Raw genomic sequence first — 23,868 nt, forward strand, 5'->3', positions numbered from 1 at the left:
ATGTTAACACAGAGAAATGGCAAGAAAATCAGAGGCGGGAGATGCAGCTTTTCTGCGTTTAACACAAGTAGAGATTCCCTTTTTCAGGTAGACCAACTCGTCGGCTTTGTCCAAGACCTTCTCTGTTTCAGCACTGAAAGTCCCACTCCCAGGCAAATCCGGACGGTTAAGTCACCGGATTGTGACACACACCCCCCCACGTCCCCTCACCCAACCCTCCAGGCGGCCGAACCCGGGCGGCCGCTGGGGGCGCTGTGGTGCGCAGGCGCGGCTGGGGGGGTTGGCGTGCTGGTCTAGGGCGACGCCGCTCCTTCCGCCTTCCCGGCAGGCCCCGCGCGGCGCTTGCGTGCTCAGTGACCTTTCCGAGTCATCAGCTGTGAGTTAGGGCTAGCTGAGCCGCTAGTTCTTCGCCGAGGTGAGTGCGGGGCTGGGGTCGGCGCTCGGCGCGGGGCAGCCGGTACGGTGAGGGGCCGGATCGCGGGCGGCGAGGACCTGGGGCCCGGAGTGGCCTCCACGGCGGGAGCGGGCGGCGGGCGGCGGGCGGGAGCCTCCCCGGCCCCACCGCGGCCACATCTCCATCCCCCCTGACCTTGAGGTCCAATTCCTCCCCCTGCCCACGCGCACTTTTTACTTGGGTCCCCCAAACTGTAAAGGGAGGTCGTCCGGGGGTTAGCTGTTATTGGCGAGTAAAGTCGAGGCCTCGCTACGCCTTTTCCTTCGGCCGTGAGAGGTTCAACCACCTAACCGAGCTTACTCGGCAGGTTAGTGATGGAGTCAGGATCCAAGCCGAGAGCTCTTACCCCACGTTTAGTCTCTTCTCCCCTTTACACCTCAAGTTTCCTTGCAGCACACTGTTCTCGGAGCTACACTGTACGTATGACAAGGCTTTGGGAGAGGGGGAAACGGGGACCAAAACGGGATCGGAGGTGATTGCAGTTGTACGGACCTCAGCCTGTGAAGCCCGGTCTGAGGCTCAACGGGTCAGACGTTTCCTGTTTCCAGTGTAAGGTCAGGTAATAGTTTGCTGTTAATGTAACATACCAACCACTTTGCAGACTTAAACGGACACAGCGGGCACCTGCTTGGCCTTTGAATAGGATGGGTCTTTGAAGGAATGGGCGCTAATAAAACTCACACAGCTGGGAAACGATGCTAGATAGAGTGAACTCAGGCAGAAAAAGTAGGGGGCCTCATTTTGTAGACATTGGGAACTTGTCGCTTGTCCAGCCAGATATGGCAGCCTTGGGCCAAAGGCGGGGTGGGAAGTAAGCATTTGCCATGTACCTACCCTGTAGCACTCTTGGGTAATTCTAGGTGAGGAGACAACACCAGGGGCCTGGGCCCTGAGCAAAATATGGAGATAACAGAAGTTTCTTTGGCCCCTTCTTACCTCCTTTACACCCTCCTAGTTTGCTTTGCTCTTTTCCTTCTAGATCCTCTTCTGGCCTTGCTCTAAGGCCCCTACCTGACCTGGGCTTGCCCTCAGCTTCTTAAGTCCTTCCTCGTAGAATCTCAGGAGCTTAGTACTGTTGTAGTCAGCTGGACATTTGCAGCAATTCTTTCTTCTCTTGCTGCGATCATTTACTGAGTTTTATTCCACACCAGGCAGTAGGTTGGGGTCCTTTACTTTGAGAGCCCAGTGGGGCAGGTGGAGCTATCCCTGTTTCACAGAAAGGGAAACCTCTGAAATGACAGCTTCAAGACATTCCCAGGATCGAGGGCAAAACAGGTTGAACTGGTGTAGGAACCCAGGATTCGCAGGCTTCCGACCCCATTGGTCTTCCTTCCCAGTCAGTGCTGGGCACAGGGAGGAGAGGAATTTGCTCAGTCCCTCTGAACTCTTCCTGTCCAGGGCTTCCAGAGGCTTCCTCCACATCCTGTTTGGATCCTCTCAGCTGCCTTTTCAGGACAGGGCTGTCGGTTTCTTGTACGTTATGCTCTGACAGAGCATCCCAGTACTGCCTGAAGACAGGAAATGTGAGGGCAGACATGTCTGCAAGGGGTTCCAGGAGGAGGACACAGCCACGGCTTCCTGGGTCACTCAGGGAGCTGGCTAGCCTTCAGGCCTGGGCCTCAGCCTGGGTATGTTCTCTCTTTGGAAGAGCTGGAAGCCAGGCCTCGGAGCGGATACTCAGTAATGAGGAGCAGATCCAGCTGGGTGACTTACAGATCCAGCTGTGTGATCTCAGGCAACTGTGTGATCTTCTCCAAGTAGTGCAGGAGATAAGCAAGTAAAGCACTTCATGAATGCTGTTAAATTTGCATGACATTCTGAGAATAAAAGCTGCGCTCTTTGCTGTGGCTGCCAAGGCCCTGTATGACCTGGCCATCTTCTGTCCACTAGCCCAGCCATGACACTTTATGTAACAAGCACTTGCTGTAGGACAGCAGATACTGTAATTGACACATAGCAACTCCTCCATCTTCATAACAGTCCTCTGAGGCGGGTGCTGTTTTTATGTCTGTTTTAGAGATGAGGAAACCGAGGCAGTTTAAGTTAGCTGGAAAGTGAGAGAGCCAGGATTTGAATCTGAGCGACCACAGTGGCCTTCTCGCTGTTCCTCCCACTCCAAGCGTGTTCTGACCTTGGGTCTTGGCCCATGAGCTGCCTCTACCAAGGACACTGTTTTCCCAGATGCTCTGGCTCTTTAGAGAACTGAAAGTTCTCTCCAAAAAAAAAGTGAGTTGATGGATGTGTTAATCACCTAGACGGGGGAAGTCCCTGCACATTGTGCACATGTATCAAGTCACCACCATGGTGTACACCGTAAATATCTTACAGTTTTATATGTCATTTATGCCTCAATACAGCTGAGATTCAAACAAAACAAACGAAGGACTGAGATACAGCTGATGAACGTGAGCTCAAGTCTGGGTGTTACTCTCACAGGGAAATCACCATGCCTTGACCATGTTCTTTTTCAGCTTTGAGTGCCAACAGTTCTTAACATGGTGATGCAAGTATGCTAGTTTCTTCAAAAGTGTGTAATTCTTGGCATAATTTGGGGGCACTCGTGGAGAATAGCCTTCAGAGAGGGGGACCATTGATGACAGTGCGGGACGGCACGGGCTGGGAGAGCTCTGGGGCTGGAGGAATGTGAAGTGATGGAGTGCCCGGATGGCCAAGGTCAGGGGATGGTGAGAGGTGAGTGGAGCTTGGAAAGCTGTTGAGAGCAAGAGTCCCCATGTAGATGTTGGAATGGCTTCAGGTAGCAGATTCGGCATAGGGGCTGCTCCCTGTTGAATAGTTTGGGAAATAGGGTCAAACTTAATAAATGGAAACCTCTTACCAGTTAGGTTTAAAACAATAGTCATGGTAATATTTATCACTGTGTTCCTTTTCAGATGCTTCAAAGCTTTATTAAGAATGTTTGGATCCCCATGAAGCCCTACTATACCCAAGTTTACCAGGAGATTTGGGTAGGAACGGGGCTGATGGCTTTTATCGTTTATAAGATCAGGAGTGCTGGTAAGTTTCTTTGTGTTTGATTCATTGGAGGTCAAGAAGAAAATTACTTTCAAGAGGAATCACAATTCATATTGTAAAGAAACTATGGTTCTTAAGTAGGAGTGAACATCAGAACCCCTGGTGGTCCTTTGTTAAAACATGGGGAGTGTAAGAGCTACGGCAGTGATAAGAAATTTGAACAAGACCTTGATATCGGAATTGTTAATTTTCTTAGGTGTGGCAATGGTATTTAGAATGCATGGGAGATGTCTTTAGTTTTAAGAGATGCAGGTTAAAATATTTAGGGATGAAGTGTCATGGTATGCAGTGTTTTACTGTACCTTTTCCACTGATCTGAATGTTTAAATATTTTCGTAATTAAAGTTGGGGCAGAGTAACCGTTTGGTTCTCAGTGAAGCAGAGATGAGGCCCAACTGTGTATGAATGAGCGATTGGTTGAAAAGAGGAAAGAAAGGAGAAACTTTAAACTGCAAGACTGGAGGTTAGGATCTGGTAGAGAGTGAAGAGTCCTGCAGATTCTGAAGGGCTATTTAACTGTTCAGAGAACATCTGTGGTAGAATTTTTACCACTTCTTGGCTTTGAGACACTATAGGAATTCCTATTTTCTGAAGGCTTCATTTAACAGCTTTGCCTAAGCTATGAACTTTTCAGCCAAATGATGATTTCAAGTGAGTCGACTAAAGGCATTTTTGTAAAGCATTGATATGACCAATTTTTCTTTCCATTTATTTTAGATAAAAGAAGTAAAGCCTTGAAAGGTAAGATTTCTGCTTCTTAAAATGGGTGGGGAATGAGAAACCCCATCGTACCTTTTTGGGACAAGGTATATCCCTGTTGTGAATTGAAGCTGACGCGAGGTTCAGTAAGCACACAGATGCAGTAGGAACACTTCAGAAGGTGGCGTGTGCTGGCCTGCTGGGAGAGGGTTCCGAAGCTCTGCTCCCCGCAGTCTGAGCGTTGAAAACCATTGCTCACCCCGTGGGCCAAGTACAGCTTCCAGGAGTGAAATGAATTGATCGGGGCTAGCTGGTGCCACCAGTAGGCAAGCAGGAGTTAGCTGTGCCCGTGGGCTGCCCTGTAAAACGTGTTGTGAAAGCAAGAACCACATAAATGTGTGCCCTAGTGCTGGGCATTTCTTCACTTCACTTCCAAGTGACAGTGAAACTCTAGTCATCTGAGTCCTGTGCAAACTTAGGACTGGCCCTTGACCTTGGGGAGAAGACATTTCCATGCCGCTTGCTCTGTGCGCCTGCACGTGAGCTGCGTGCCCATGTTGATTGCGCAGACCCTCCGTATACATCCACGTAGAAATAACCCTCCACGTGCTCCGTCGTACTGGAAGTTGTCCTTTGCGCCTCTGGCTTGTCGGCACGCACCTCTGTGACGAGCTGCCTTCTGCTTCTTCCTTTCCTCCTAAACTGTGTCTGTTGTGCTTCTCCCTGAAAAGCTTCCAGTCCTGCGCCTGCTCACGGGCATCATTAACGAGCTCTCCTTGGATGGGACATCGGTCTGGCTGTGCTGTGGGAACGTGGGACATCATGTTGACTTGCAGCAGTGCCCCTGCCCTTGGACATGAATAAACGTACCTGTGAGACGCATGCTGCCTGCGCCGTGTCTCTCCCTCCGCCCCGCGCCTGCCGCGCTCCGAGTAGGTCTGCGCGCGCCAGGTGCAGCCAGAGCCTCGCCGAGCTGCCCTGTCCTTAGGAGATCCAAGGGGCTGAGGAGTGAACACCTCCGTTAGCGCAGGGGTGGAGGGCAGATCTAGGCTTCACACTCTGAAGGTCAGTAAATGTTAAGCAGATGATTCTGCTACTTAACTCCTGTGACCTCCCTGAGCCTCTGTTTTCTCATCTGGAAAATGGAGATAATGTGTAAGTTCTAACTTAGAGTTACTGTGGAGTGCAGTGAGAGAAAGTATGCAAGAGCATTATTTAAACTGTAAAATGCCTTTTTTAAAAAAAATTTTATTGGAGTATACTTGATTTACAGTGTTAGTTTCAGGTGTACAGCAAAGTTATGTAAAATGCTTTAGAAATAAGCAGTATTAGATCATATGGTGGATGGAATTATAAGCTCTAGAAAATTTTATCCAGAAATCACTTCTAAGGCAAGGTACATAAATTTTTTTTTAAAAAATCAATTGATACCTCTTCTAGTTTGGCTAATATCAAGTGAATGCTGCATAATGTTTTTCTCCATTTAAGGCAATTACCAAAACCCCTAAAATTGCATTTAAAAAATAGATTCTAAAGCAGTAAACGTAGGGGTGGAATTGAGTCCAGTTTGAAATCTGGTGCTTTGCAGGTGATGGGGGTCTGCCTGTGGAATAGAAATGGTGGCCCAGGTCTTGGTCCTGGTCTCTCGCCATGGTTGGTGCCTGACAGATGGCTGCCACTTTTGGGTGGGGTCTCTGAGCCTTGGTTTCTTCTATTGTAAAATGGGGATAAAACCCACTTATCAGGCTCACTGACTGCCTTACGGTTGTTGGCTCAACGGGGAACTGGCGTGAAAGCATCGTACAGCCCCAATGAGAGCTGGCATTGGAGCTGGGAGCAGCGTTCCATTCTAAAGCAGGGATCACGTTTTCTCCGATAAGCTTTTGTTCTCTTCTCCGTCCAGAGGATGAGTCAGCACTGCGGATCAGAAAGTCCTAATCTTAAAAATTACTCGTGGGCCATCTATTCTGAGACAGTATCACCTGGAGGACTGTCAGCAAGGACTAGCGGGGCCCAGCATTTCTGCTTCCATTGGTGTGGCAAGGGGCCTGAGAACTTGTATTTCTCACGAGTTCCCAGGACGTGCTGATGCCCCGGGACCACACTTTGAGAACCACTGAGCCGTACAAAGGAAGTCCCATTCCGCCCCCCACCCCCACTCCGAGCCCTTACATCCACTACACCAGTGTCCACCCGTGTTCCCCTGGTGCTATGCCTCTTAGCACATTCAGTCCTAGGAACCGAATGACGTAGAGCTGCAGTCCCATTTTACATAGGAGGAAACTGAGGCTGAGAGAGGGCAGTGATGTGCCAGAGGTCAGCTAGCCGATGCTGGGACCAGGACTTGCGCTCCGGGAAGCTGAGCTCTTATCCAGAGAAGGAGAAGGTGAGGCCTGGGCAGCCAGCCCCTGGAGTCAGCAGAGGAGCTGGTGTGCGGGCCCTGGGAGCATGTCCCCCTCTACCGCTTGTGGGGTCATTTAGTTACAATCATCAGTAAATAAAAACCCATCATGGACCAGTTGCCCGTACTGCACCTGTGCAGAATGGGGTGAGGGGCTCTTGGGATTTGTGTTGTGAAGGGAACTTGGCTGAGATGGAGCGTATCCTATGAAAGGTGGACCCTCTGGCCTGTGAGTGATGCAGAGTGGCAGGTTGGAGGATGTCGAGGAGAGACCTGCTCTACCCCCACCCCCACCCCCGGAGATTGTGCCCAGCGTCAGCCATGCCTTAAAGAGTGGAACAAAACTGTCTTCCTGCTGCACCAAGTGGTTTCCCGTCCCTAATTCCTAAGTGAAGACAGCGTGTTTTGTCGCAGAAAAGAAGCAGAGTTTTGTTGCTGCCCAGAACCCAATTGCTGTTTGCACACAAGCCGGTCATGTCCCGAGGTGGCCTGCAGGTGGAGCCAGTGCGCGCCGCCAGCCTGTCGTCGCCAGGCTTCCTGTGGGCACTGAGCACAGATGTGGGACTGCCCGGAACTGTGCTGGGCACGGAGGGCGGGGGGTGCGGGGGGGGCACCCTGTTCAGAACAGCGCTCTGGCGGTGCCGACAGAAGAGAGGCGTCTGTCTACAGAAGCAGAGAGGGCCTCGAACTCACCCGCGGGCAGGAGCAGCCAGTTTCCAGATGGAGCTCCAAGGAGGCCCTTTATCCTGAGGTCCACGCATCCCGCCCATCCGTGCTTCGTCAGTGTTCTTCAGAGTGGCCTGTGGAGGACCCTAAAGGCAGAGGGAGGAGAACACGGTCCCAGCATCTGAAGGGGTAACTTTCAACAATGTGTTTCAGCCACCAGGGAGCCTCCGGAGGAAGCATGTGTTTCTTGCTTGTCACTGTATTAATATATCCCGGGGTGCGTGCGCCCCAGTCGAGCTGTGCGGAACCTGTAAGATGATTGATCATAAATTGCAGGTTTGGGACTTCCCTGGTGGCACAGTGGTTGAGAGTCCGCCTGCCAGTGCAGGGGACATGGGTTCGAGCCCTGGTCCGGGAAGATCCCACATGCTGCAGAGCAGCTAAGTCCGTGCACCACAACTACTGAGCCTGCGCTCTAGAGCCCACAAGCCACAACTACTGAAGCCCGCGCGCCTAGAGCCCGTGCTCCACAACAAGAGTAGCCACCGCAGTGAGAGGCCCATGCACCGCAACTAGAGAAAGCCTGTGCGGCAACAAAGACCCAACATAGTCAAAAATAAATAATAAATTAATTAATTTTTTTAAAAATTTCAGAAATAAAAAGCAGAGGAGGGCTTCCCTGGTGGCACAGTGGTTGAGAATCTGCCTGCCAATGCAGGGGACACGGGTTCGAGCCCTGGTCTGGGAAGATCCCACATGACACGGAGCAACTAAGCCCGTGTGCCACAACTACTGAGCCTGCGCATCTGGAGCTTGTGCTCCGCAACAAGAGAGGCCGCGACAGTGAGAGGCCCGCGCACCGCGATGAAGAGTGGCCCCCGCTCGCCGCAACTGGAGAAAGCCCTCGCACAGAAACGAAGACCCAACACAGCCAAAAATAAAAATAAAATAAATAAATAAATTAAAAAAAAAGAAAAAAAAAAAAAAAAAAAGCAGAGGACTTTCTAAAAAAGAATAAAAATAAATAGCAGATTTATGTAAAGGACACTAATTCATCTCTTTCCACCTGGTATCTCACATAGGACCAGGCATTCGTAGTAGGCACTCAGTGAAAGCAAAAGCTTGTTCTTTGAGAAGATAAATAAAATGGACAAATACTCTAGCCAGACTGGTGAAGAAAAAATAAAGGGAGAAGAAAAAAGTAATATCAGGAATGAGGGAGGTGCCATTACTACAGATTCTATAGATATTAAAAGGATAAGGGAATATCACAGAGAGCTTGAAACCAGAAAATTCTACAGGGTGTATGAAATGGACAAATTCCTTGTGAAACACAAACCACTGAAGCTCACTCAAGAAGAATGGAGAACCTAAACAGCCCTATATGAAAGAAATTTAATCTGTAGTTGAAAACTTTCTCAGAAAACTCCAGGCTCAGATGGCTTCCCTGATGAGTTACACCAAATATTGAAGAATGAAATAATACCAATTGTACACAAATTCTTCCTTAATAGAACAGGGGGAACACTCCCCAACTCATTCTGTGAGATCAGCACCAGCATGATTCAAAAGTAGAACAACATTAAGAGAAAATTATAGACCAATATTCCTCTTGAACATAGATGCCAAATTTTTTAACAAAATTTTAGCAAATTGAATCCAATCAAAAGTAAAAAGAAGTCATGAGCAAGGAAGGGTTGGTTTAACATTCAAAAATCAATGAGATCTGGATTTTAATCAATGGCAACATTCAATAGAACGGAGAGAAATTGAGATGTTTAAGAAACCCTGAATAGGAGCAGGCTTAAGGTTACGCTGGCAGGTTCCCCAAGAGAAAGAATCTGGCAAACAGCAGAGAACCTACTGATTCTTAAGAACAAAGACTAATGACATAATCCTCAGCTGACTGACTGATAATCTATCTACAACATTGTTTTCTCCAGGGAGCAGAGATTACTGGCATATTTTTAATATACATGCTGACCTATATTTGTAAGTGCACATGTTAATGCTGAAACTAAAATAGTAGTAGTGGGGGAGGGATGGAGTGGGAGGTTGGGGTTAGCAGATGTAAGCTTTTATATATTGAATAGATAAACAACAAGGTCCTACTGTGTAGCACAGAGAACTATATTCAATATCCTATGGCAAATCATAATGGAAAAAAATGTTTAAAAAAGAATGTGTATATACATATATGTATATGTGTATGTATGTATGTATAATTGAATCACCTTGCTGTACAGCAGTAATTAACACAACACTGAAAATCAGCTGTATTTCAATAAGAAAAAAATAGTAGTAGTTGTTTCTTAGGGCAGTATGCTGTTATGTGTAGCAGAAATAAGGTGTTCTTTGCTTAACTAAAAAAAAAAAATCAATGTAGCTCACCATATTAATACAATAACAAGGAAAAACAATATCTCAATAGATGCAAAAAAAAAAAAAGCATTAGACAAAATTAAACATCCATTCGTGTAAAGTTTCTCAGCAAAGTAGTGATGAAACGTGACATCCACAATATAAGTGCATCTAGGACTTCCCTGGTGGCGCAGTGGTTAAGAATCCACCTGCCAATGCAGGGGACGTGGGTTCGAGCCCTGGTGCGGGAAGATCCCACATGCTGCAGAGTAGCTAAGCCCATGCACCACAACTACTGAGCCTGTGCTCTAGAGCCCGTGAGCCACAACTACTGAACCCATTTGCTGCAACTACTGAAGCCCACGCACCTAGAGCCTGTGCGCCGCAACAAAGAGAAGCCACCACGATGGGAAGCCCACGTACCACAACGAAGAGTACCCCTGCTCACTACAACTAGTGAAATCCCACGCACAGCAGCAAAGACCCAACGCAGCCAAAAATGAATAAATAAATAAATTTATTTAAAAAATATATATATAAGTGCATGTATAAAAAACTTTCAGCTGGGCTGCCCTGGTGGCGCAGTGGTTAAGAATCCACCTGCCAATGCAAGGGACATGGGTTCGAGCCCTAGTCTGGGAAGATCCCACATGCTGCGGAGCAACTAAGCCCGTGCGCCACAACTGCTGAGCCTGCACTCTAGAGCCCATGAGCCACAGCTACTGAGCCCGCGTGCCACAACTACTGAAGCCCATGCGCCTAGAGCCTGTGCTCTGCAACAAGAGAAGCCACCTCAATGAGAAGCTTGCGTACCGCAACGAAGAGTAGCCCCTGCCCGCTGCAACTAGAGAAAGCCCACATGCAGCAACAAAGACCCAACACAGCCTAAAATAAATTTTTTTTTAAATTGTTTGTTTACATCCCCTTTCTGATGTTTCATTGTTAGTGTAAAGAAATACAACCCATTTCTGTATGTTAAACTTGTATCCTGCAATCTTGCTGAATTCATTTATCAGTTATAGTAGTGTTTGTATGGAGTCTTTAGGGTTTTCTATATATAGTATTCTGTCATCTGCATATAATGACAATTTTACCTCTTCCCTGCCAATTTGACTACCGTTTTTTTTTTTCTTGTCTAATTGCTATGGCTAAGACTTCCAATACTGTGTTGAAGAAAAGTGGTGAAAGTGGGCATCCTTTGTCTTATTCCAGATTTTAGGGGGAAGGCTTTCAGCATTTCACCATGGAGTGTTATATTGGCTGTGAGTTTGTCATAAATAGCTTTTATTATTTGAGATATATTCCCTCTATTCCACTTTTGTAAGGGTTTTTATCATGAATAGATGTTGAATTTTATCAGATGCTTTTTCTGCATCTATTGAGATGATCATGTGGTTTTTATCTTTTCTTTTGTTGATGTGGTGTATCACATTGATTGATTTGCGTATGTTGAACCATCCTTGTGCCCCTGGGGTGAATCCAACTTGGTCATGGTGTATGATCTTTTTTATGTGTTGTTGGATTCAGTTTGCTAATTTTGTTTTAATATAAATTTATTTATTTATTTATTTATTTATTTATTTATTTATTTTGGCTGCATTGAGTCTTCGTTGCTGCACATGGGCTTTCTCTAGTTGCGTTGAGCGGGGGCTACCCTTCGTTGTGGTGCACAAGCCTCTCATTGTGATGGCTTCTCCTGCAGAGCACGGGCTCTAGGTGTGCAGGCTTCAGTAGTTGTGGTACATGGGCTCAGTAGTTGTGGCTCGTGGGCTCTAGAGCACAGGCTCAGTAGTTGTGGTGCATGGGCTTAGTTGCTCCGTGGCATGTGGGATCTTCCCGGACCAGGGCTCGAACCCGTGTCCCCTGCATTGGCAGGCGGGTTCCTAACCACTGTGCCACCAGGGAAGTCCAGTTTGCTAATATTTAGTTGAGAATTTTTGCATCTATATTCATCAAAGATATTGGCCAGTAATTTTCTTTTTTGGTGATGTCTTTGTCTGGGTTTGATATCAGGGTGATGGTGGCTTCATATAATGTCTTTGGAAGTGTTCCCTCTTCAGTCTTTTGGAAGAGTTTGAGAAGAATTGGTATAAGTTCATCTTTGTATGTTTGGTAGAATTCACTTGTGAAGCCATCTGGTCCTGGACTTTTGTTTGTAGGGAGGTTTTTTTTGTTTTGTTTTAATTTATTTATTTTATTTATTTATTTTTGGCTGCATTGGGTCTTCATTGCTGTGCAGGGGCTACTCTTCGTTGCAGTGCGTGGGCTTCTCATTGCGGTGGCTTCTCTTGTTGTGGAGCATGGGCTCTAGAGTGCAGGCTCAGCAGTTGTGGCGCACGGGCTTAGTTGCTCCACGGCATGTGGGATATTCCTGGACTAGGGCTCAAACCCGTGTCCCCTGCATTGGTAGGCGGATTCTTTTTTTTTTTTTTTTTTTAATTTATTTATTAGTTTTGGCTGTGTTGGGTCTTCGTTGCTGTGTGTGGGCTTTTTCTAGTTGCAGTGAGCGGGGGCTACTCTTCGTTGCGGTGCGCGGGCTTCTCACTGTGGTGGCTTCTCTTGTTGCAGAGCACGGACTCCAGAGTGCACGGGCTTCAGTAGATGCGGCGCGTGGGTTCAGTAGTTGTGGCTCGTGGGCTCTAGAGCGCAGTCTCAGTAGTTGTGGTGCACGGGCTTAGTTGCTCTGCCGCATGTGGGATCCTCCCGGACCAGGGCTTGAACCCGTGTCTCCTGCATTGGCAGGCGGATTCTTAACCACTGTGCCACCAGGGAAGCCCCCTGTAAGGAGTTTTTTTATTACAGATTTTATTTCACATTTAGTGATCGTTCTTTTCAAGTTGTCTGTTTCTACTATATTCAGTTTTGGTGGGCTGTATGTTTCTAGAAAGTTGTACATTTCTTCTAGGTTGTCGAATTTGTTGGCATGTGATAATTCATAGTGTTCTCTTATGGTGTTTTGTGCTTCTGCAGTATCAGTTGTGATTTCTCCTCTTTCATTTCTTGTTTTGTTTATTTGGGTTTTCTCTTTTCTTCATGGTGAGCCTTTGCCCAGCATTCTCCAGCTCTTCCTGAGCCGAGGGACAGCGCAGGAAGCCCCAAGATGGAATCCACACCTCCTGCTCTCACCATGTTTTGCATACACCCTTCTGGTGTCACTAAGCTCTTTTATTTTTTTTTTAATTGAAGTGTAGTTAATTTATAATGTGTTAGTTTCAAGTGTATAGCACAGTGATTCAATTAGATATGCATATATATCTTTCTCTCTCTATATATATATGTTCTTTTTCAGATTCTATTCCATTGTGGGTTATAATCACTAAGCTCTTTTAATCGTTACATATCTTCCTTGGTAGATGAAAGGAATTTCTTAAAAGAATTACAAGGACGTTTTCCTTCCCAGCTTGAAGGGTCTATGGAGGACTCAGGTGGGGTGGGTGCTGTCACTGCTGCCCCAGACCCCTGGGATCTGCTCATGGCCCTGAGCGCCCTCCCGGCTTTGCTGGCCTCGCCCATTGCAGCCCCTGCAAAGTTGCTTCTGGGGGCTGGCCCAGGGAGGAGCCAGGAGTGCCGGGAGCTCACGTCCCCAGGGCGGCACTCCCCTGAGGGCCCCCGGCTTGGCTTCTTCCTCTTCCAGAGTGTTACAAAGCCTGCTCCCCTCCACCCTCGCGGTCTCCCCTGGGGCCACTTCCCCAAGAAGCCACCCGCACCTGCGTCCTCTCCTGGGGGTCGGCTTCTGACCACCCATCCTGAGCCTCCAGACACCTTTCAAATGAACGTGACAGGAATCCCAGGGGTGCCCAGTACACGGCCCTGCACACAGGTACCTCGGCACGGCGGCCATGCCACTGCGCTCTCCCCTGACCTTCATATCACCTTCCTTCAGGTGACTTGGTACCCCAGCCTGGGGCTTGGGAATGTCACAGCAGACCTGCCAGTGTCCTGAAGTATCCAGGAGACTGGCTGGGGCCCAGCGCCTCCCCCACCCCACAAAGGGACTCCTGTGGGGAGCACAGAGGAGCCGCCTGTCCTGGAGGCTGGGGTTCTACCTCCTGCGAACAATGGCCGGACTCAGTGCAGACACTGCCATTGAAGTGCGGGCATTCTGTCTTTTGAAAAGGGCAGAGAGGAGCCTTGTGTTTGCATCTCCTCTCTGGCCTCAAAACCCAGTGGCTTTTCTAGTGAAACCAGCACTGTGGCCTCCCGTGCCCTCACCCGGGGAGCCGGAGCAGCTCCAAAGTCCATCCCGTGTGCTGAGGCGCCACTGGCCTCAGAGCCTCTGCCAGCCATCGAAGTGGGGTCCCTGGGTCCCCATCCCTGCCAAGAACCCCTTTCCACAGGTGAGCTGTGCCCTGAGCCCCAGGCACTGCCTAGAGGTCTCCGCACCCCACCTTCAGGAAGGAAGCAGGGCTCTGCCCTCACTCCCCAGATCCCTGCCCTCGAGCCCCAGCACCCTGGAGACAGTCGTCCAGGAGAGGTGGTTCAAGCGCACTGGACGGGGCCGCAGCCCCCTTCCAAAAGGAAGCAGGTGCAGAGTGATTGAAAATACGTCCTGTCTGAAATGGCTTCAGCCACAGCGGTGGCTCTCAGAGTGGGGTCCCGGGGCCACTGCAGCGGCGGCAGCATCTGGGAACCGGTAGGAAATGCAGGTCCTCAGGCCCCGCCAGACCTGTGGCATCACACACTCGGGCAGGCAGCAGCCTGTGCTTTAAGGAGCCCTCGAGGAGCTTCTGATCACACAAGTTCAAGACCCTCGGAAGAGCCTGCCTCTGAAGGAAGCCTGGAGCAGAGGCTCCCGCCAGGTCGTCAGCCGCCTGCAGTCCTGCCCAGTCAGTGAGTCACAGGTGAGCACAGCGGGTTTTCCTAACGCAGGGCCCAGCGCCCCGGTGTCACCGGGAAGAGCTGCATATCTGAACGCTTGCTTCCCTTCCCTCCCCCGACGCCTGACCCAGGCTGGCAGCCCCACCGCACCAGTGCCTGGGGGCCACAGTTAGTCTTGTGGCCCTAAGGTCAATTTCTGGTAGCCTGGAGGGTGGCCTTGGGCCCAGTGTCATCTCCCCTCCACCCCCTGGTGCATCCAGTTAGCAGGCTGAGCTGGCCCCCTGCCTGCTAGCCACTGTTTGAGCGCAAAGCTGGGCATCAGAGGTCCTGCCTTGCTGCCCGGCTCTGTCCCCTCTCCAGGAGATGGACTGTCTTCCAGTCCCCAGTTTGCAGTCAAATACAGGCACAGCACAGAGGGAGCTAGTGTCACCACTGGCCAGGACCTCCCCGGGCCCTTCCCACCCACACTGTCCCTCTGTTCACCAGGCCCCTCCCACAGGTGGGCCACCTGCACCCAGCACCTGCAGCCAGGTGCTAGCATCCCAGCATGTGAGCCAATGCGAGCTGACCTACATTTACCTGAAGGTGCCCATTGGACTGGCACAGAGCCAGCCTCGTGTGCAGGGGACAGCCCGACTCCACTCCTGCCCCTCCTGTCAACCGAGGCAGACCGGAAGGAGACCAGGCTCCAGTGTCCACAGACGTCCATCCCAAGATGCTCTCACTTGGCTTGTCCTCACGTCGGCCTGGGCAGGACAGGATCCCTGGGGAACCCAAGGAAAGCATTGGGGCCCCCGGGCCTCCTGGAAGCAGAACTGGATCTGGGAGAAGGAAGGTCACGGCGTCCCTCAGGCCTCCCCCTGCTAGCATTTCTTCTCCCTGGTGCCTGTTCTGCCCACTCCTCTCCTCCTCCTGGTCTTGGCCCGAGGATGAGGTCATGGTGCCGTGCGGGGCCCATGTGACGTTTTGCTGCATCACCCTCCTCCCCGGGGCATCTCCCCTCCTCTCTTCCTGGTCCAGATACCTGAGGGGGACATCTGACTGGCCCAGCCCATCTTTCTGCACCAGGCTACAGGGCATGGCCAGCCTGTGCGTGAGCTGCCTTCAGGTCAGGTGTCCACCTGATCCAATCGGTGTGACAAGCAGAGACTGGCAGCCGGCTTTCCTTCACGACAGCTCTGACCATCACCTCTCACTGCGTCATTGACTGGGCTTTGAAAATTTTGATTTGTAAAAGCCCCCAAGTTCGTGAAATTATATTTAAACCTTAAAGATTGATGTGTCAAGTATGTCAACCCAATGATCCTGACCTAGAAGTCCAGGTTTGGTGGCAGTTGCTGTGGGTGTGTGCTGGGCCCTGGTGCCAGGGGCCTGTCTGGACATCTGCACGCCCCCTTCTCCGGCTAGGAGCCCAAGTCCACTCGTGTTCTCTCCAAGTGGGAACTGAACAGACCAGAGGAAAACACGTGTTTGCTGTGCCTCTGGTTTCACTTCCCAGACAGCGAGGACTCACTGGTCACCTCCACTCTTCTTCAGGGAAGATGGAGGCTGGCCCTCAGGACCAGGGTTCTCAGGGTGAACCTGGGGTCCGGGTGATGGCCACGGCCAGCCTCTCTGTGACTGCCACGGGGAGTGGTTAATAAAAACCTGGGCTGGCGGAGGGATGCCTTTCTTCCAGGAAATTAGTTCAGGAGAGCTTGGTGGCCTGGATCAAGTCTCCTGTTAAAGAGTAACTTACACCCCATATTACATTTGAGTCCCGGGAGTAAATATCCAGGGGAAGTGTTTATTTTAACAGGTGAACAAAGCATCCTTTGTGGGCCAGCTCTGCCAGCGCCAGGATCTCCTTTGATAGCAACTGGCTGGCACAGCCCCTGGGAACATGCAGCCTTGTGGTTGACCAGTTAACCACTTTCCAGGTGGGTTTATCCACTCTGGTCTTTGCTTTCCCAAGCACGGGATTGATGGAGCTGTCAGCACCCCCTCCAGACCGTCCACATCAGAGTGGGATGGGATCTCTCTCCCCTCGTCTGGAGTGAAGGTGTTGTGCGCCCTCAGAGTGGGCCGTCCAAACCTGAACTTCTAGGTCAGGGTTGTTGGGTTGACACCCCATGTACCACCTCTCTAGGGTCTTGCGGTGTCTCCCAGACCCTCCTGGAAGCAGGTCCACAGATCTCCTGGCTGTAAACCCTCCCCACTGGCTGCACCTCTGTGTGTCCCAGGAGGGAGTTTTGCTAAAATACACTTTTCCTGGGCCCCAGCCTGGATGACTCAATTAAATTCCTGGGGGTGAGAGTCTGGCACTTGTACTTAAAAAAAAAAAAAAAGAAAAAAGAAAAAAACCTCCTTTGATTCAAAACAATGTAGGGAGAAGGGGAACTGGGTAGAGTATAAATAAAACAAGATGGGCATGAGTTGATGGTTGATATGGGGATATGAAAGTTCAGTATAAATCCTGTCTACTTATGTAAAAAGTTTGATGTAAAATATTAACAATGTTTCACATAATGAAAGTTTTAAAAAAATGCTCCCCAAGAGATTCTGCTCTGCAGCCGAACTGAGAACGCCAAAAGTGAGCCCCACGGGATTTGATGGGAGTAAGTCGGCTTGGGCAAGATACCGACTCAGAAAGCAGAGCTGCTCCTGACCCCGATGCAGCAGCCTGTGGTCAGCTCCACTCCGTTCCTTCTGAACACCGGGCTCCGTCTGATCCAGGTAACGGTGTGTGAGATGGAATCTGAGAGTCTCCACTGTAGGTCAGGAAGCCTGTAGGGCCAGAGGTAGCTGGTCCAAGTCATGCAGCCAGGAGAGCAGGAGGGCCTGGGGTGCACGGAACCTGCAGACCAAGCCCAAGGACGCTCCTCCCTGGGACTCTTTTGGGAAGGCCCCTACTGACGGCCTGCTGGCAGCGATGCCCCGAGCCGCTGGGCACAAGTGGCCTTGTGAATAAGCCAGTGGCCTCCAAGGGGACAGGCACAAGGTGGTCAGGCGGGGCGCAGCCCTGGAAAACCAGGCCGAGAATGTTGCATGGGCGCTGGCGCCATGGACACACCCCGGCCGCACCCACCCCACCCCTCGGGATTGCCCTGGCCTCTTTCAGCCAAATGCCTGGGAAGTGGGTCAGCTGAGGCAGGCGCATGTGGGGAGCGTGGGGCAAGGTCCATCACCCGGCACGTGCTCCTAAGTCTGGGGAGGTTTGGTGACTTCCCGCCACAGGTGGGCAGGCCAGCAGTGAGCCAGGAGGAAGCAGCGCGCTGAGGAGGCTGGAGGCCACTTCCCTGCGTCCTTCCACCTCCTTGGGAAGCCCGCCCCAATTTGCACCTTGGCCGGCTCGGCCTTCGTGGGAAGCACTGCAGGCCACACCCTGGGCCTGCCCGGGTGGCCTGGTCTTTCTGGCACGTGCCTCACCCTGACCTAAGTCCTGGGGAATGAACACCCGGCAGAGGCCACCCAGAGCCGGTGTCATGGGGATGTGGGGGTGGACGTGGGCAGGACCTGCCCCTGCCCCTGGGCCCGCCTGGCATGGCAGTGGGCCCGGGCCATGTGTCCTGGAGGACAGGGCCCACTCGGTCATCGCCCAGCCCTGAGCACCCTGGCCACAGAGGCTCCGGGGAGTCGGCCCCGGAAGGGAGAGCGAGCGTGTGGCTGGGCGGGGCCTGCAGAATTCCTCGGCTTCCAGCTGAGCGCCAGCTTCCCCCCGATCCATCTGGAATCGCTGAGACTCCCAGAGGCCCTGACTGATTTCCTCCCTCGGGCATCTGGGCTCTGCCCTTGGGGTCCCCTTCACCTGCCACTCCTTTCTTTGTGCTCCACACTCACCACTCCCACCTGCCCCTCTCCCAGTCCCTGCCAGACCGGACCCTCACACAGCTGGAGGTGACGCCGGGCAAGTCAGCCAACCTCTCTGAGCCTCAACTTCCTCATCCGTAAAGTGGGCGTGCTGACTCCTGTGGGGCCGTTGCTGCAGCCTTGGGCCCTCCGCAGCAGACGCAGGTCATAAGGAAGATCTATGCGCACTGACAGAATCTCCAAGATTTAGTCTGCTCAAGGGAAAAGCAGTTTACAGCATGATACATACAGAGCGACACCCTTTGAGTTTAAACGCACACACAGGCGCAAAACTCAAACCATGTGTTTATATAGGCACGAGCTTGTATATCAGTAAAAATCTGGCAAAGTAGGCATCAGAACAAAACAGGGAATATACTGGGAGTCGGGGGGCACAATAAAGGGGCTTGATCAAGATGGACTTGGATTTTATTGGTAACACTTTGATTTATACGAGACTGTGTTCAAGAATTAACTGTGTGGGACTTCCCTGGTGGCATAGTGGTTAAGAATCACCTGCCAACACAGGGGACACGGGTTCGAGCCCTGGTCCAGGAAGATCCCACATGCCGCGGAGCAACTAAGCCCGTGCACCACAACTACTGAGCCTGCACTCTAGAGCCCGCGAGCCACAACTACTGAGCCCATGTGCCACAACTACTGAAGTCCGTGCACCTAGAGCCTGTGCTCCGCAACAAGAGAAGCCCTTGCAATAATAAGCCCGCGCACCGCAACGAAGAGTAGCCCCCACTCGCCGCAACTAGAGAAAGACTGTGTGCAGCAACGAAGACCCAACATAGCGAAAAATAAATTAATTTTTTTAAAAAAAGAATTACTGTGTGATTTCAAATAAGTAAAAATGTAAATTGCACCCTTCTTGCAAGGGCAAGAAGAATTACACTCTGAGAGACTAACGCAGCCCTGCCCTCCTGCCTGGCTTCTCTCACCTTCTTGGCACCTCCGTTCCAGGAACCGTCCCCCAACCAGGCGAGTTATTCACTCAACAAGCAGGTGCTGCCGCCGCCTCTATACTGGCCTCGGCCTGGACTCTGGGTCAGAGGTGGTTCCGAGGTGGGCCTGGCCTGACCTGGAGGGGCTCCCAGCCCGGAGGGACACTGCAGGCAGCCTTGACGCCCAGCTCGGCTTCCACATGTGTCTCCTGAATGTTTGGAGGTGCCAGAAAACCCAGCAATAGTATTTTTCAGGCCAAACACCCATGAATAAACATTTTCTTCCAAAAAGAAAGTTTGTCAGACCAAGATTAATTAGCCAAACAGTAAAACATGCAGCAAAACTAAAGGAGGCCAGATAACCTGCACCCCAACACCAATGAAGTAACAGGAAACGGGTGACTTGGAGGCTTTTTCAAGCCCCTGCAACCCCCCTGCAAGGTGTTCTGAACTTGAGACCCTCCTAGCGGACCCCTTAGGCACCAGCGTTGATTGCAGCGCCCACCAGCATTCTGCACTTGGCCCTCCCCCTTCTCAGCACCCGCCCCTTTCTGATATCCTTTCCCATTCCCTACTCTCAGCCCAAACCAGGCCCAGGCGTCTCTAAGCCAAGTGTGCCCATGATCTACCTGTCCCCGGGGCACGGTTGGCAAACACAGAAGGCCTGCTCTGGGCCAGATCCTGGGGGCGCAGCATCCAGACACAAGCACATCTTCCCAGATCAGCCCAGGGGCTCTGGGAGGTTCCCCAGATCTGGCCACCCTCGCCCGAAGTTTCACACCTAGGCCTGGGGAAAATGTGTGTGTCGGGTTCGGTGGAATGCAGTCCCCAGGAGGTCACACCCGCTGCCTGGTCACCGCTGGGCTCTGGGAGCCCCTGCTCCCTGAAGATGGGCGGCAGCATGGTGTCCATAGCATCAGGGCCTGGAGAGCCGAGTGTGGGCGGGGAGCTGGGAGACGGGGGAAGGGCTTGGAATGGTTCAAATCAAATTCAGCCACTTAGTACTGTGTGGCTTTGGACATGTGAACGTCATCCCCCAAGCCTCAGTTTCCTTATCTGTAAAATGGAGTGGTGATGGTCACATCAGCAGCTCACGGTGAGACTTCATGAGAATGAATTAGGTGATCTGTGTTCCTCAGGACATGATGGTCTGGGTTGGGCAAGGGGCTCGTCACTAAAATCAGGGCCACAAAAATGCACAGCACAGAGTTCCTCTGCAGGACCCCTGTCTCCCGTGCTCCCCAGAGGAGCCTCACGCACGCAGCCCAGCCTAGGTCTTCAGGTACCTGCGTGTGGATGAAAGGGGCCACCCCGCGCCCGCCAGCTCTCAGTGGCCTCCCCTAACCCCGGGAAGCACCAGGGCATCGGAGCACCCCAGCCCCAGATCCGGCAGCAGGAAGCAGCTGGAGAAGCAAGATGGGCAGTCGCCCTGTGGGCTGCGGCCACCAGCGGCTGGGGGACTGTGCCACCATCTGCTCTTAGCCCCCACTCCTGCCCTCACCTCCCAGGACTGTGCAGAAAATACCCTCATTTTTGGCCAGCTTTAGGTTGGGAGGGCCGGGGTGCAGACCCTGCCTGTCTGCCAGCAGCCTTACCCAGCTGTGTCCCAAAGGACGGTGACTAAATCCTTTTTGTCATCCTGCTGCTGATACTGATGAATTGCGATGGGCTGCGTCACCTCCCCATCCATGAACCATGAACCAAGCGAATAGCACCACCCACTCAGTGCTCACAGGTCTTTATCATGAGCTTGGATCGCTTCCGTAATCAAAAAATGACAACAGGGCACTTTAAAAACAATAGAGTAATAATCCCCCAGCCCAGCCAGCCAGGGCAGCATCAGTGAGATCGCGCGGGGAGGGGCTTCCTGAGCTCCCGGCCGTTCAGTGTCCAGACATCCCACACCAGCAGCCTGAGCACCCACGATGGGCACTGGTGTTATTACCACGATCGCGGTCACAGCGGCCGGGCCTCGAGGAAGCCGCAGGCTGGTTCAGCTCCCACTGCCCTGGCCTTTCATTAGCGGCTGTGCCGGCGCCCTCTGTCCACGTCCAGAGCGTTTCTGCCCCTTTGTCACCAGCTGAGGCTGTGCAGGTGCTGCCTTCTGCCAGGAAGGATAGACAGACCCTGCCCCCAGACCTGCTCTTGGTGGGGGCCCTCGGGCAGCCCTCGCGGTCCATACCCCACCAAGCCGACTCCTGACTCCCATCCCAGACCCAAGGCCTCCGTGTCCCCCATGTACTTAGAAAAGCTTGCGGGGCTGGGACCAGGGTCAAGCGAGTGAAGCGCCCAGGGCCCAACGCTGAAGGGGCGCTCATTCTAAGGGCCCACGACACTGCCCGAGGCTGCCCCAGCCCCTCCAGTGCCCCTCCCGTGCCCTGTCCCAGCCCGGGGAGCTTAGACCTTTGAAGTGGCTTTCCCAAAGGGCCTCAGAGGCCAGAGCCACTTCCACTGGATGAGGATTTTTAAATAAATACAATGTACTTATTTTTTAATTGAAGTATAGTTGATTTACAATGTTGTGTCAGCTTCAGGTGTACAGCAAAGTGATTCAGTTATACATATATATATATATATATATATATATATATATATATTCTTTTGAGATTATTTTCCCTTATAGATTATTACAAAATATTGAGTATAGTCCCTTGGGTAAAATTTTTAAATGCCAAACCCAACTTACAAACACTGATACAGTTTAAAGTTTACATTTCCCAGTGTCACCTCTCACTCGCCCTGAACCCCCTGAATTAACTTCACTGGAGCAGGTGCCAAAGGCTCACGGTTGAGGCCTCTGTGAGGGTGGCTCCAGGCGGGCACGGCCCCCATCCCTGCTCTGTGCCCGCGCTTCCCAGCAGCCTGTGGTCCTCAGAGCCAGGGCCCAGCGCAGCCTGCGGGGACAGAGCAGGTGCGGAGGGGGACACAGGGCCGTTGGAGCTCGGGCAGGGGCCTCGTGCGTGTGAGGTCAGCCGGCAGTGATGTCACTCTTGCTCTCTTGGCCTCTCGGAGAGACAGTCCCGGTAATAACCCACTTCCCCCTCCTGCTCCGTGATTCACCTGCGCTCGGGTCATCATCGCACCTGACTCACCTTCAGCATCAGCTGAGCGTGGCCGGAAGATGACCGACTCCCTGGGGACCCAGGGTCAGGAGGGAAACGTGGGGTGGAGGCGGGGCAGCTGGCAGGAGCTGCAGGTGCTTCTCTGTTGCGGCCTCCGAGAGAAACCCTGCTTCCTGCAGGGGGCAGCAGCACTTCGCACCCTCACAGCACTTTACAGTTTACACAGCTCCGTCTCCCATCCTCTTAAGGAGGCAGAAGCTGAATTTCCTTTTGGCTGATGGGGAAACAGAGGTCGCAGGGGACCTTGACTGCCCAGGGAGGGACACAGCAGAATGGCAGGCCGGCCTCGGGGCCACACGCAGTGCCTTCCCGCTGCATCGGGCAGAAGCTGGAATCGGTGGGTCCTGGGGCTTCAGCCCCCAGTGCAGGGCTGAGGGGCGGTGCGGGGAGGATGAGCTGGGAGGGGGCTACAGCACTGGCTGGTCTTTGGAAAGATAGTCATGAGCCCCACCCCTGCCTCTTCGCACACCTTCCATTTAACCTGCCTGGGAAAGGTTAGAGCTCAGAGGCAGCTCCAGAGGGGGTCAGCCCCTCTGGGTGGGGGGTTGGGCAGAGGTGAGGGAGGCACCACATCTCTAGCACACCCACTGGGTGCCGTGGGTGTGGCTCACCCAGCCGAGAGGCCCTGGAGGGAAGCTGTCGCCAGCAGGCGGAGGCTCAGGGGCGCAGAAGCCATGCTGGCCGCCAGCCCCGCGAATCACAGCGCCCGCCCAGAGGCCTTGTGGCCCGTGCATGTGCCTCCCGGGACTGGGGGCCCAGGAGGTGTCCGGGAAGCAGGAGGGGAGGGAGGCCCAGCGGGCATCCCTCCCAGCCTAGGCGTGCCCGCGCCGAACCTTCAGAAGAAGGAAGACGTGAGGCCGGCCAACTCCAGTCCTGCCCCGACTGGCTGTAGCGTCTATTTTTACATCCCCACTTCCCGCTTCTTTTCCTGTTCTCAGGGAAAGCTGACGGAGCTCCATGGGGCCTAGGGTATCTCCCTGGAGCCAGAGGCAGCTGGGCAGCACCTCTGCCCTGATCCAGATCCCTGAAGGGACTCTCCTCCTGCAGGTGGCCTTGGGGACACCTCTCCTGGCAAGGGCCTCGCAGGGTGGGGGACCCAGGGATGCCGTAGGAACTGGCCTCATGCCCAGAGGGGGTGGCACCTGAGAGGGTCTGGAGCAGCCATTGCCCACTTGTCTGCTCTGTCCACCCTCGCTGTCCTCTCACCCCCAGACTCATTCTCCCAGCTCCATCCTGCTGCGACCCCGGCCTAAGTGCAGATGAATGAAGGACCAGGAAGGAAGGAAAGAGTGGGCAGGAGAAACTGGGAAGGAAGCTGCTTATCTTTCCTTGCAAAGAACAAGCTGCACATGAATTCTTGGAACCTGGCTCTGGACCCACAGCGGGGCCCTGGGCAAGGCAGCTGACTCTCCAGGCCTCAGTGTCCTAACCTGTGAAATGGGGTCCGGGGCTGCAGGGGTGATGAGTGACACTCAGGGTCGCTCGGAGGCACAGCCACGGCAGGAAGGCCATGTTAGTTCTTAGGCCACCAGCAGT

At 52.4% G+C, this 23,868-nt stretch overlaps 2 protein-coding genes across 8 annotated transcripts in view; both read left to right on the forward strand.

The window, feature by feature from the left end:
• The window catches only part of LOC309655671 (uncharacterized protein), a gene marked incomplete at its 3' end in the record, with an annotated part of 193,088 nt that extends 173,104 nt beyond the window's left edge, over positions 1–19,984 (forward strand). For all 3 annotated transcript variants that reach the window (XR_014260920.1, XR_014260921.1, XR_014260922.1), the window contains one exon: positions 18,789–19,984. The remainder of the gene's footprint in view (positions 1–18,788) is intronic.
• Positions 264–18,795, forward strand: ATP5MJ (ATP synthase membrane subunit j). 5 transcript variants are annotated; one of them, XR_014260930.1, is made up of 6 exons: positions 286–415; positions 848–1,013; positions 3,346–3,469; positions 4,205–4,228; positions 13,249–14,455; positions 14,919–18,795. XR_014260930.1 is itself a non-coding variant. In XM_082451143.1 (4 exons), exons 2-4 carry the CDS (start codon positions 3,346–3,348, stop codon positions 4,950–4,952), a joined length of 183 nt encoding a protein of 60 aa, XP_082307269.1. In that variant the 5' UTR covers positions 264–415; the 3' UTR covers positions 4,953–5,068. The 5 variants fall into 5 exon arrangements, 1 of the variants encoding a protein (XP_082307269.1); XR_014260931.1 differs by having other exon boundaries at positions 848–1,008; XR_014260932.1 differs by lacking the exon at positions 286–415 and adding an exon at positions 513–761 and having other exon boundaries at positions 848–1,008.
• Positions 19,985–23,868: the final 3,884 nt, after the last annotated feature.

The sequence above is a fragment of the Balaenoptera physalus genome (genome assembly GCF_965194825.1).
Source record: "Balaenoptera physalus genome assembly, chromosome: 2".
Classification (NCBI taxonomy): Eukaryota; Metazoa; Chordata; class Mammalia; order Artiodactyla; family Balaenopteridae; genus Balaenoptera; species Balaenoptera physalus.

Excerpts from the sequence above, each read along its gene's own strand:
- ATP5MJ (XM_082451143.1), top strand. The coding sequence starts at position 3,346 with ATGCTTCAAAGCTTTATTAAGAATGTTTGGATCCCCATGAAGCCCTAC. Across the intron at positions 3,470-4,204 it reads TTATAAGATCAGGAGTGCTG|ATAAAAGAAGTAAAGCCTTG; the intron begins GTAAGTTTCTTT and ends CATTTATTTTAG. Across the intron at positions 4,229-4,917 it reads AAGAAGTAAAGCCTTGAAAG|CTTCCAGTCCTGCGCCTGCT; the intron begins GTAAGATTTCTG and ends CTCCCTGAAAAG.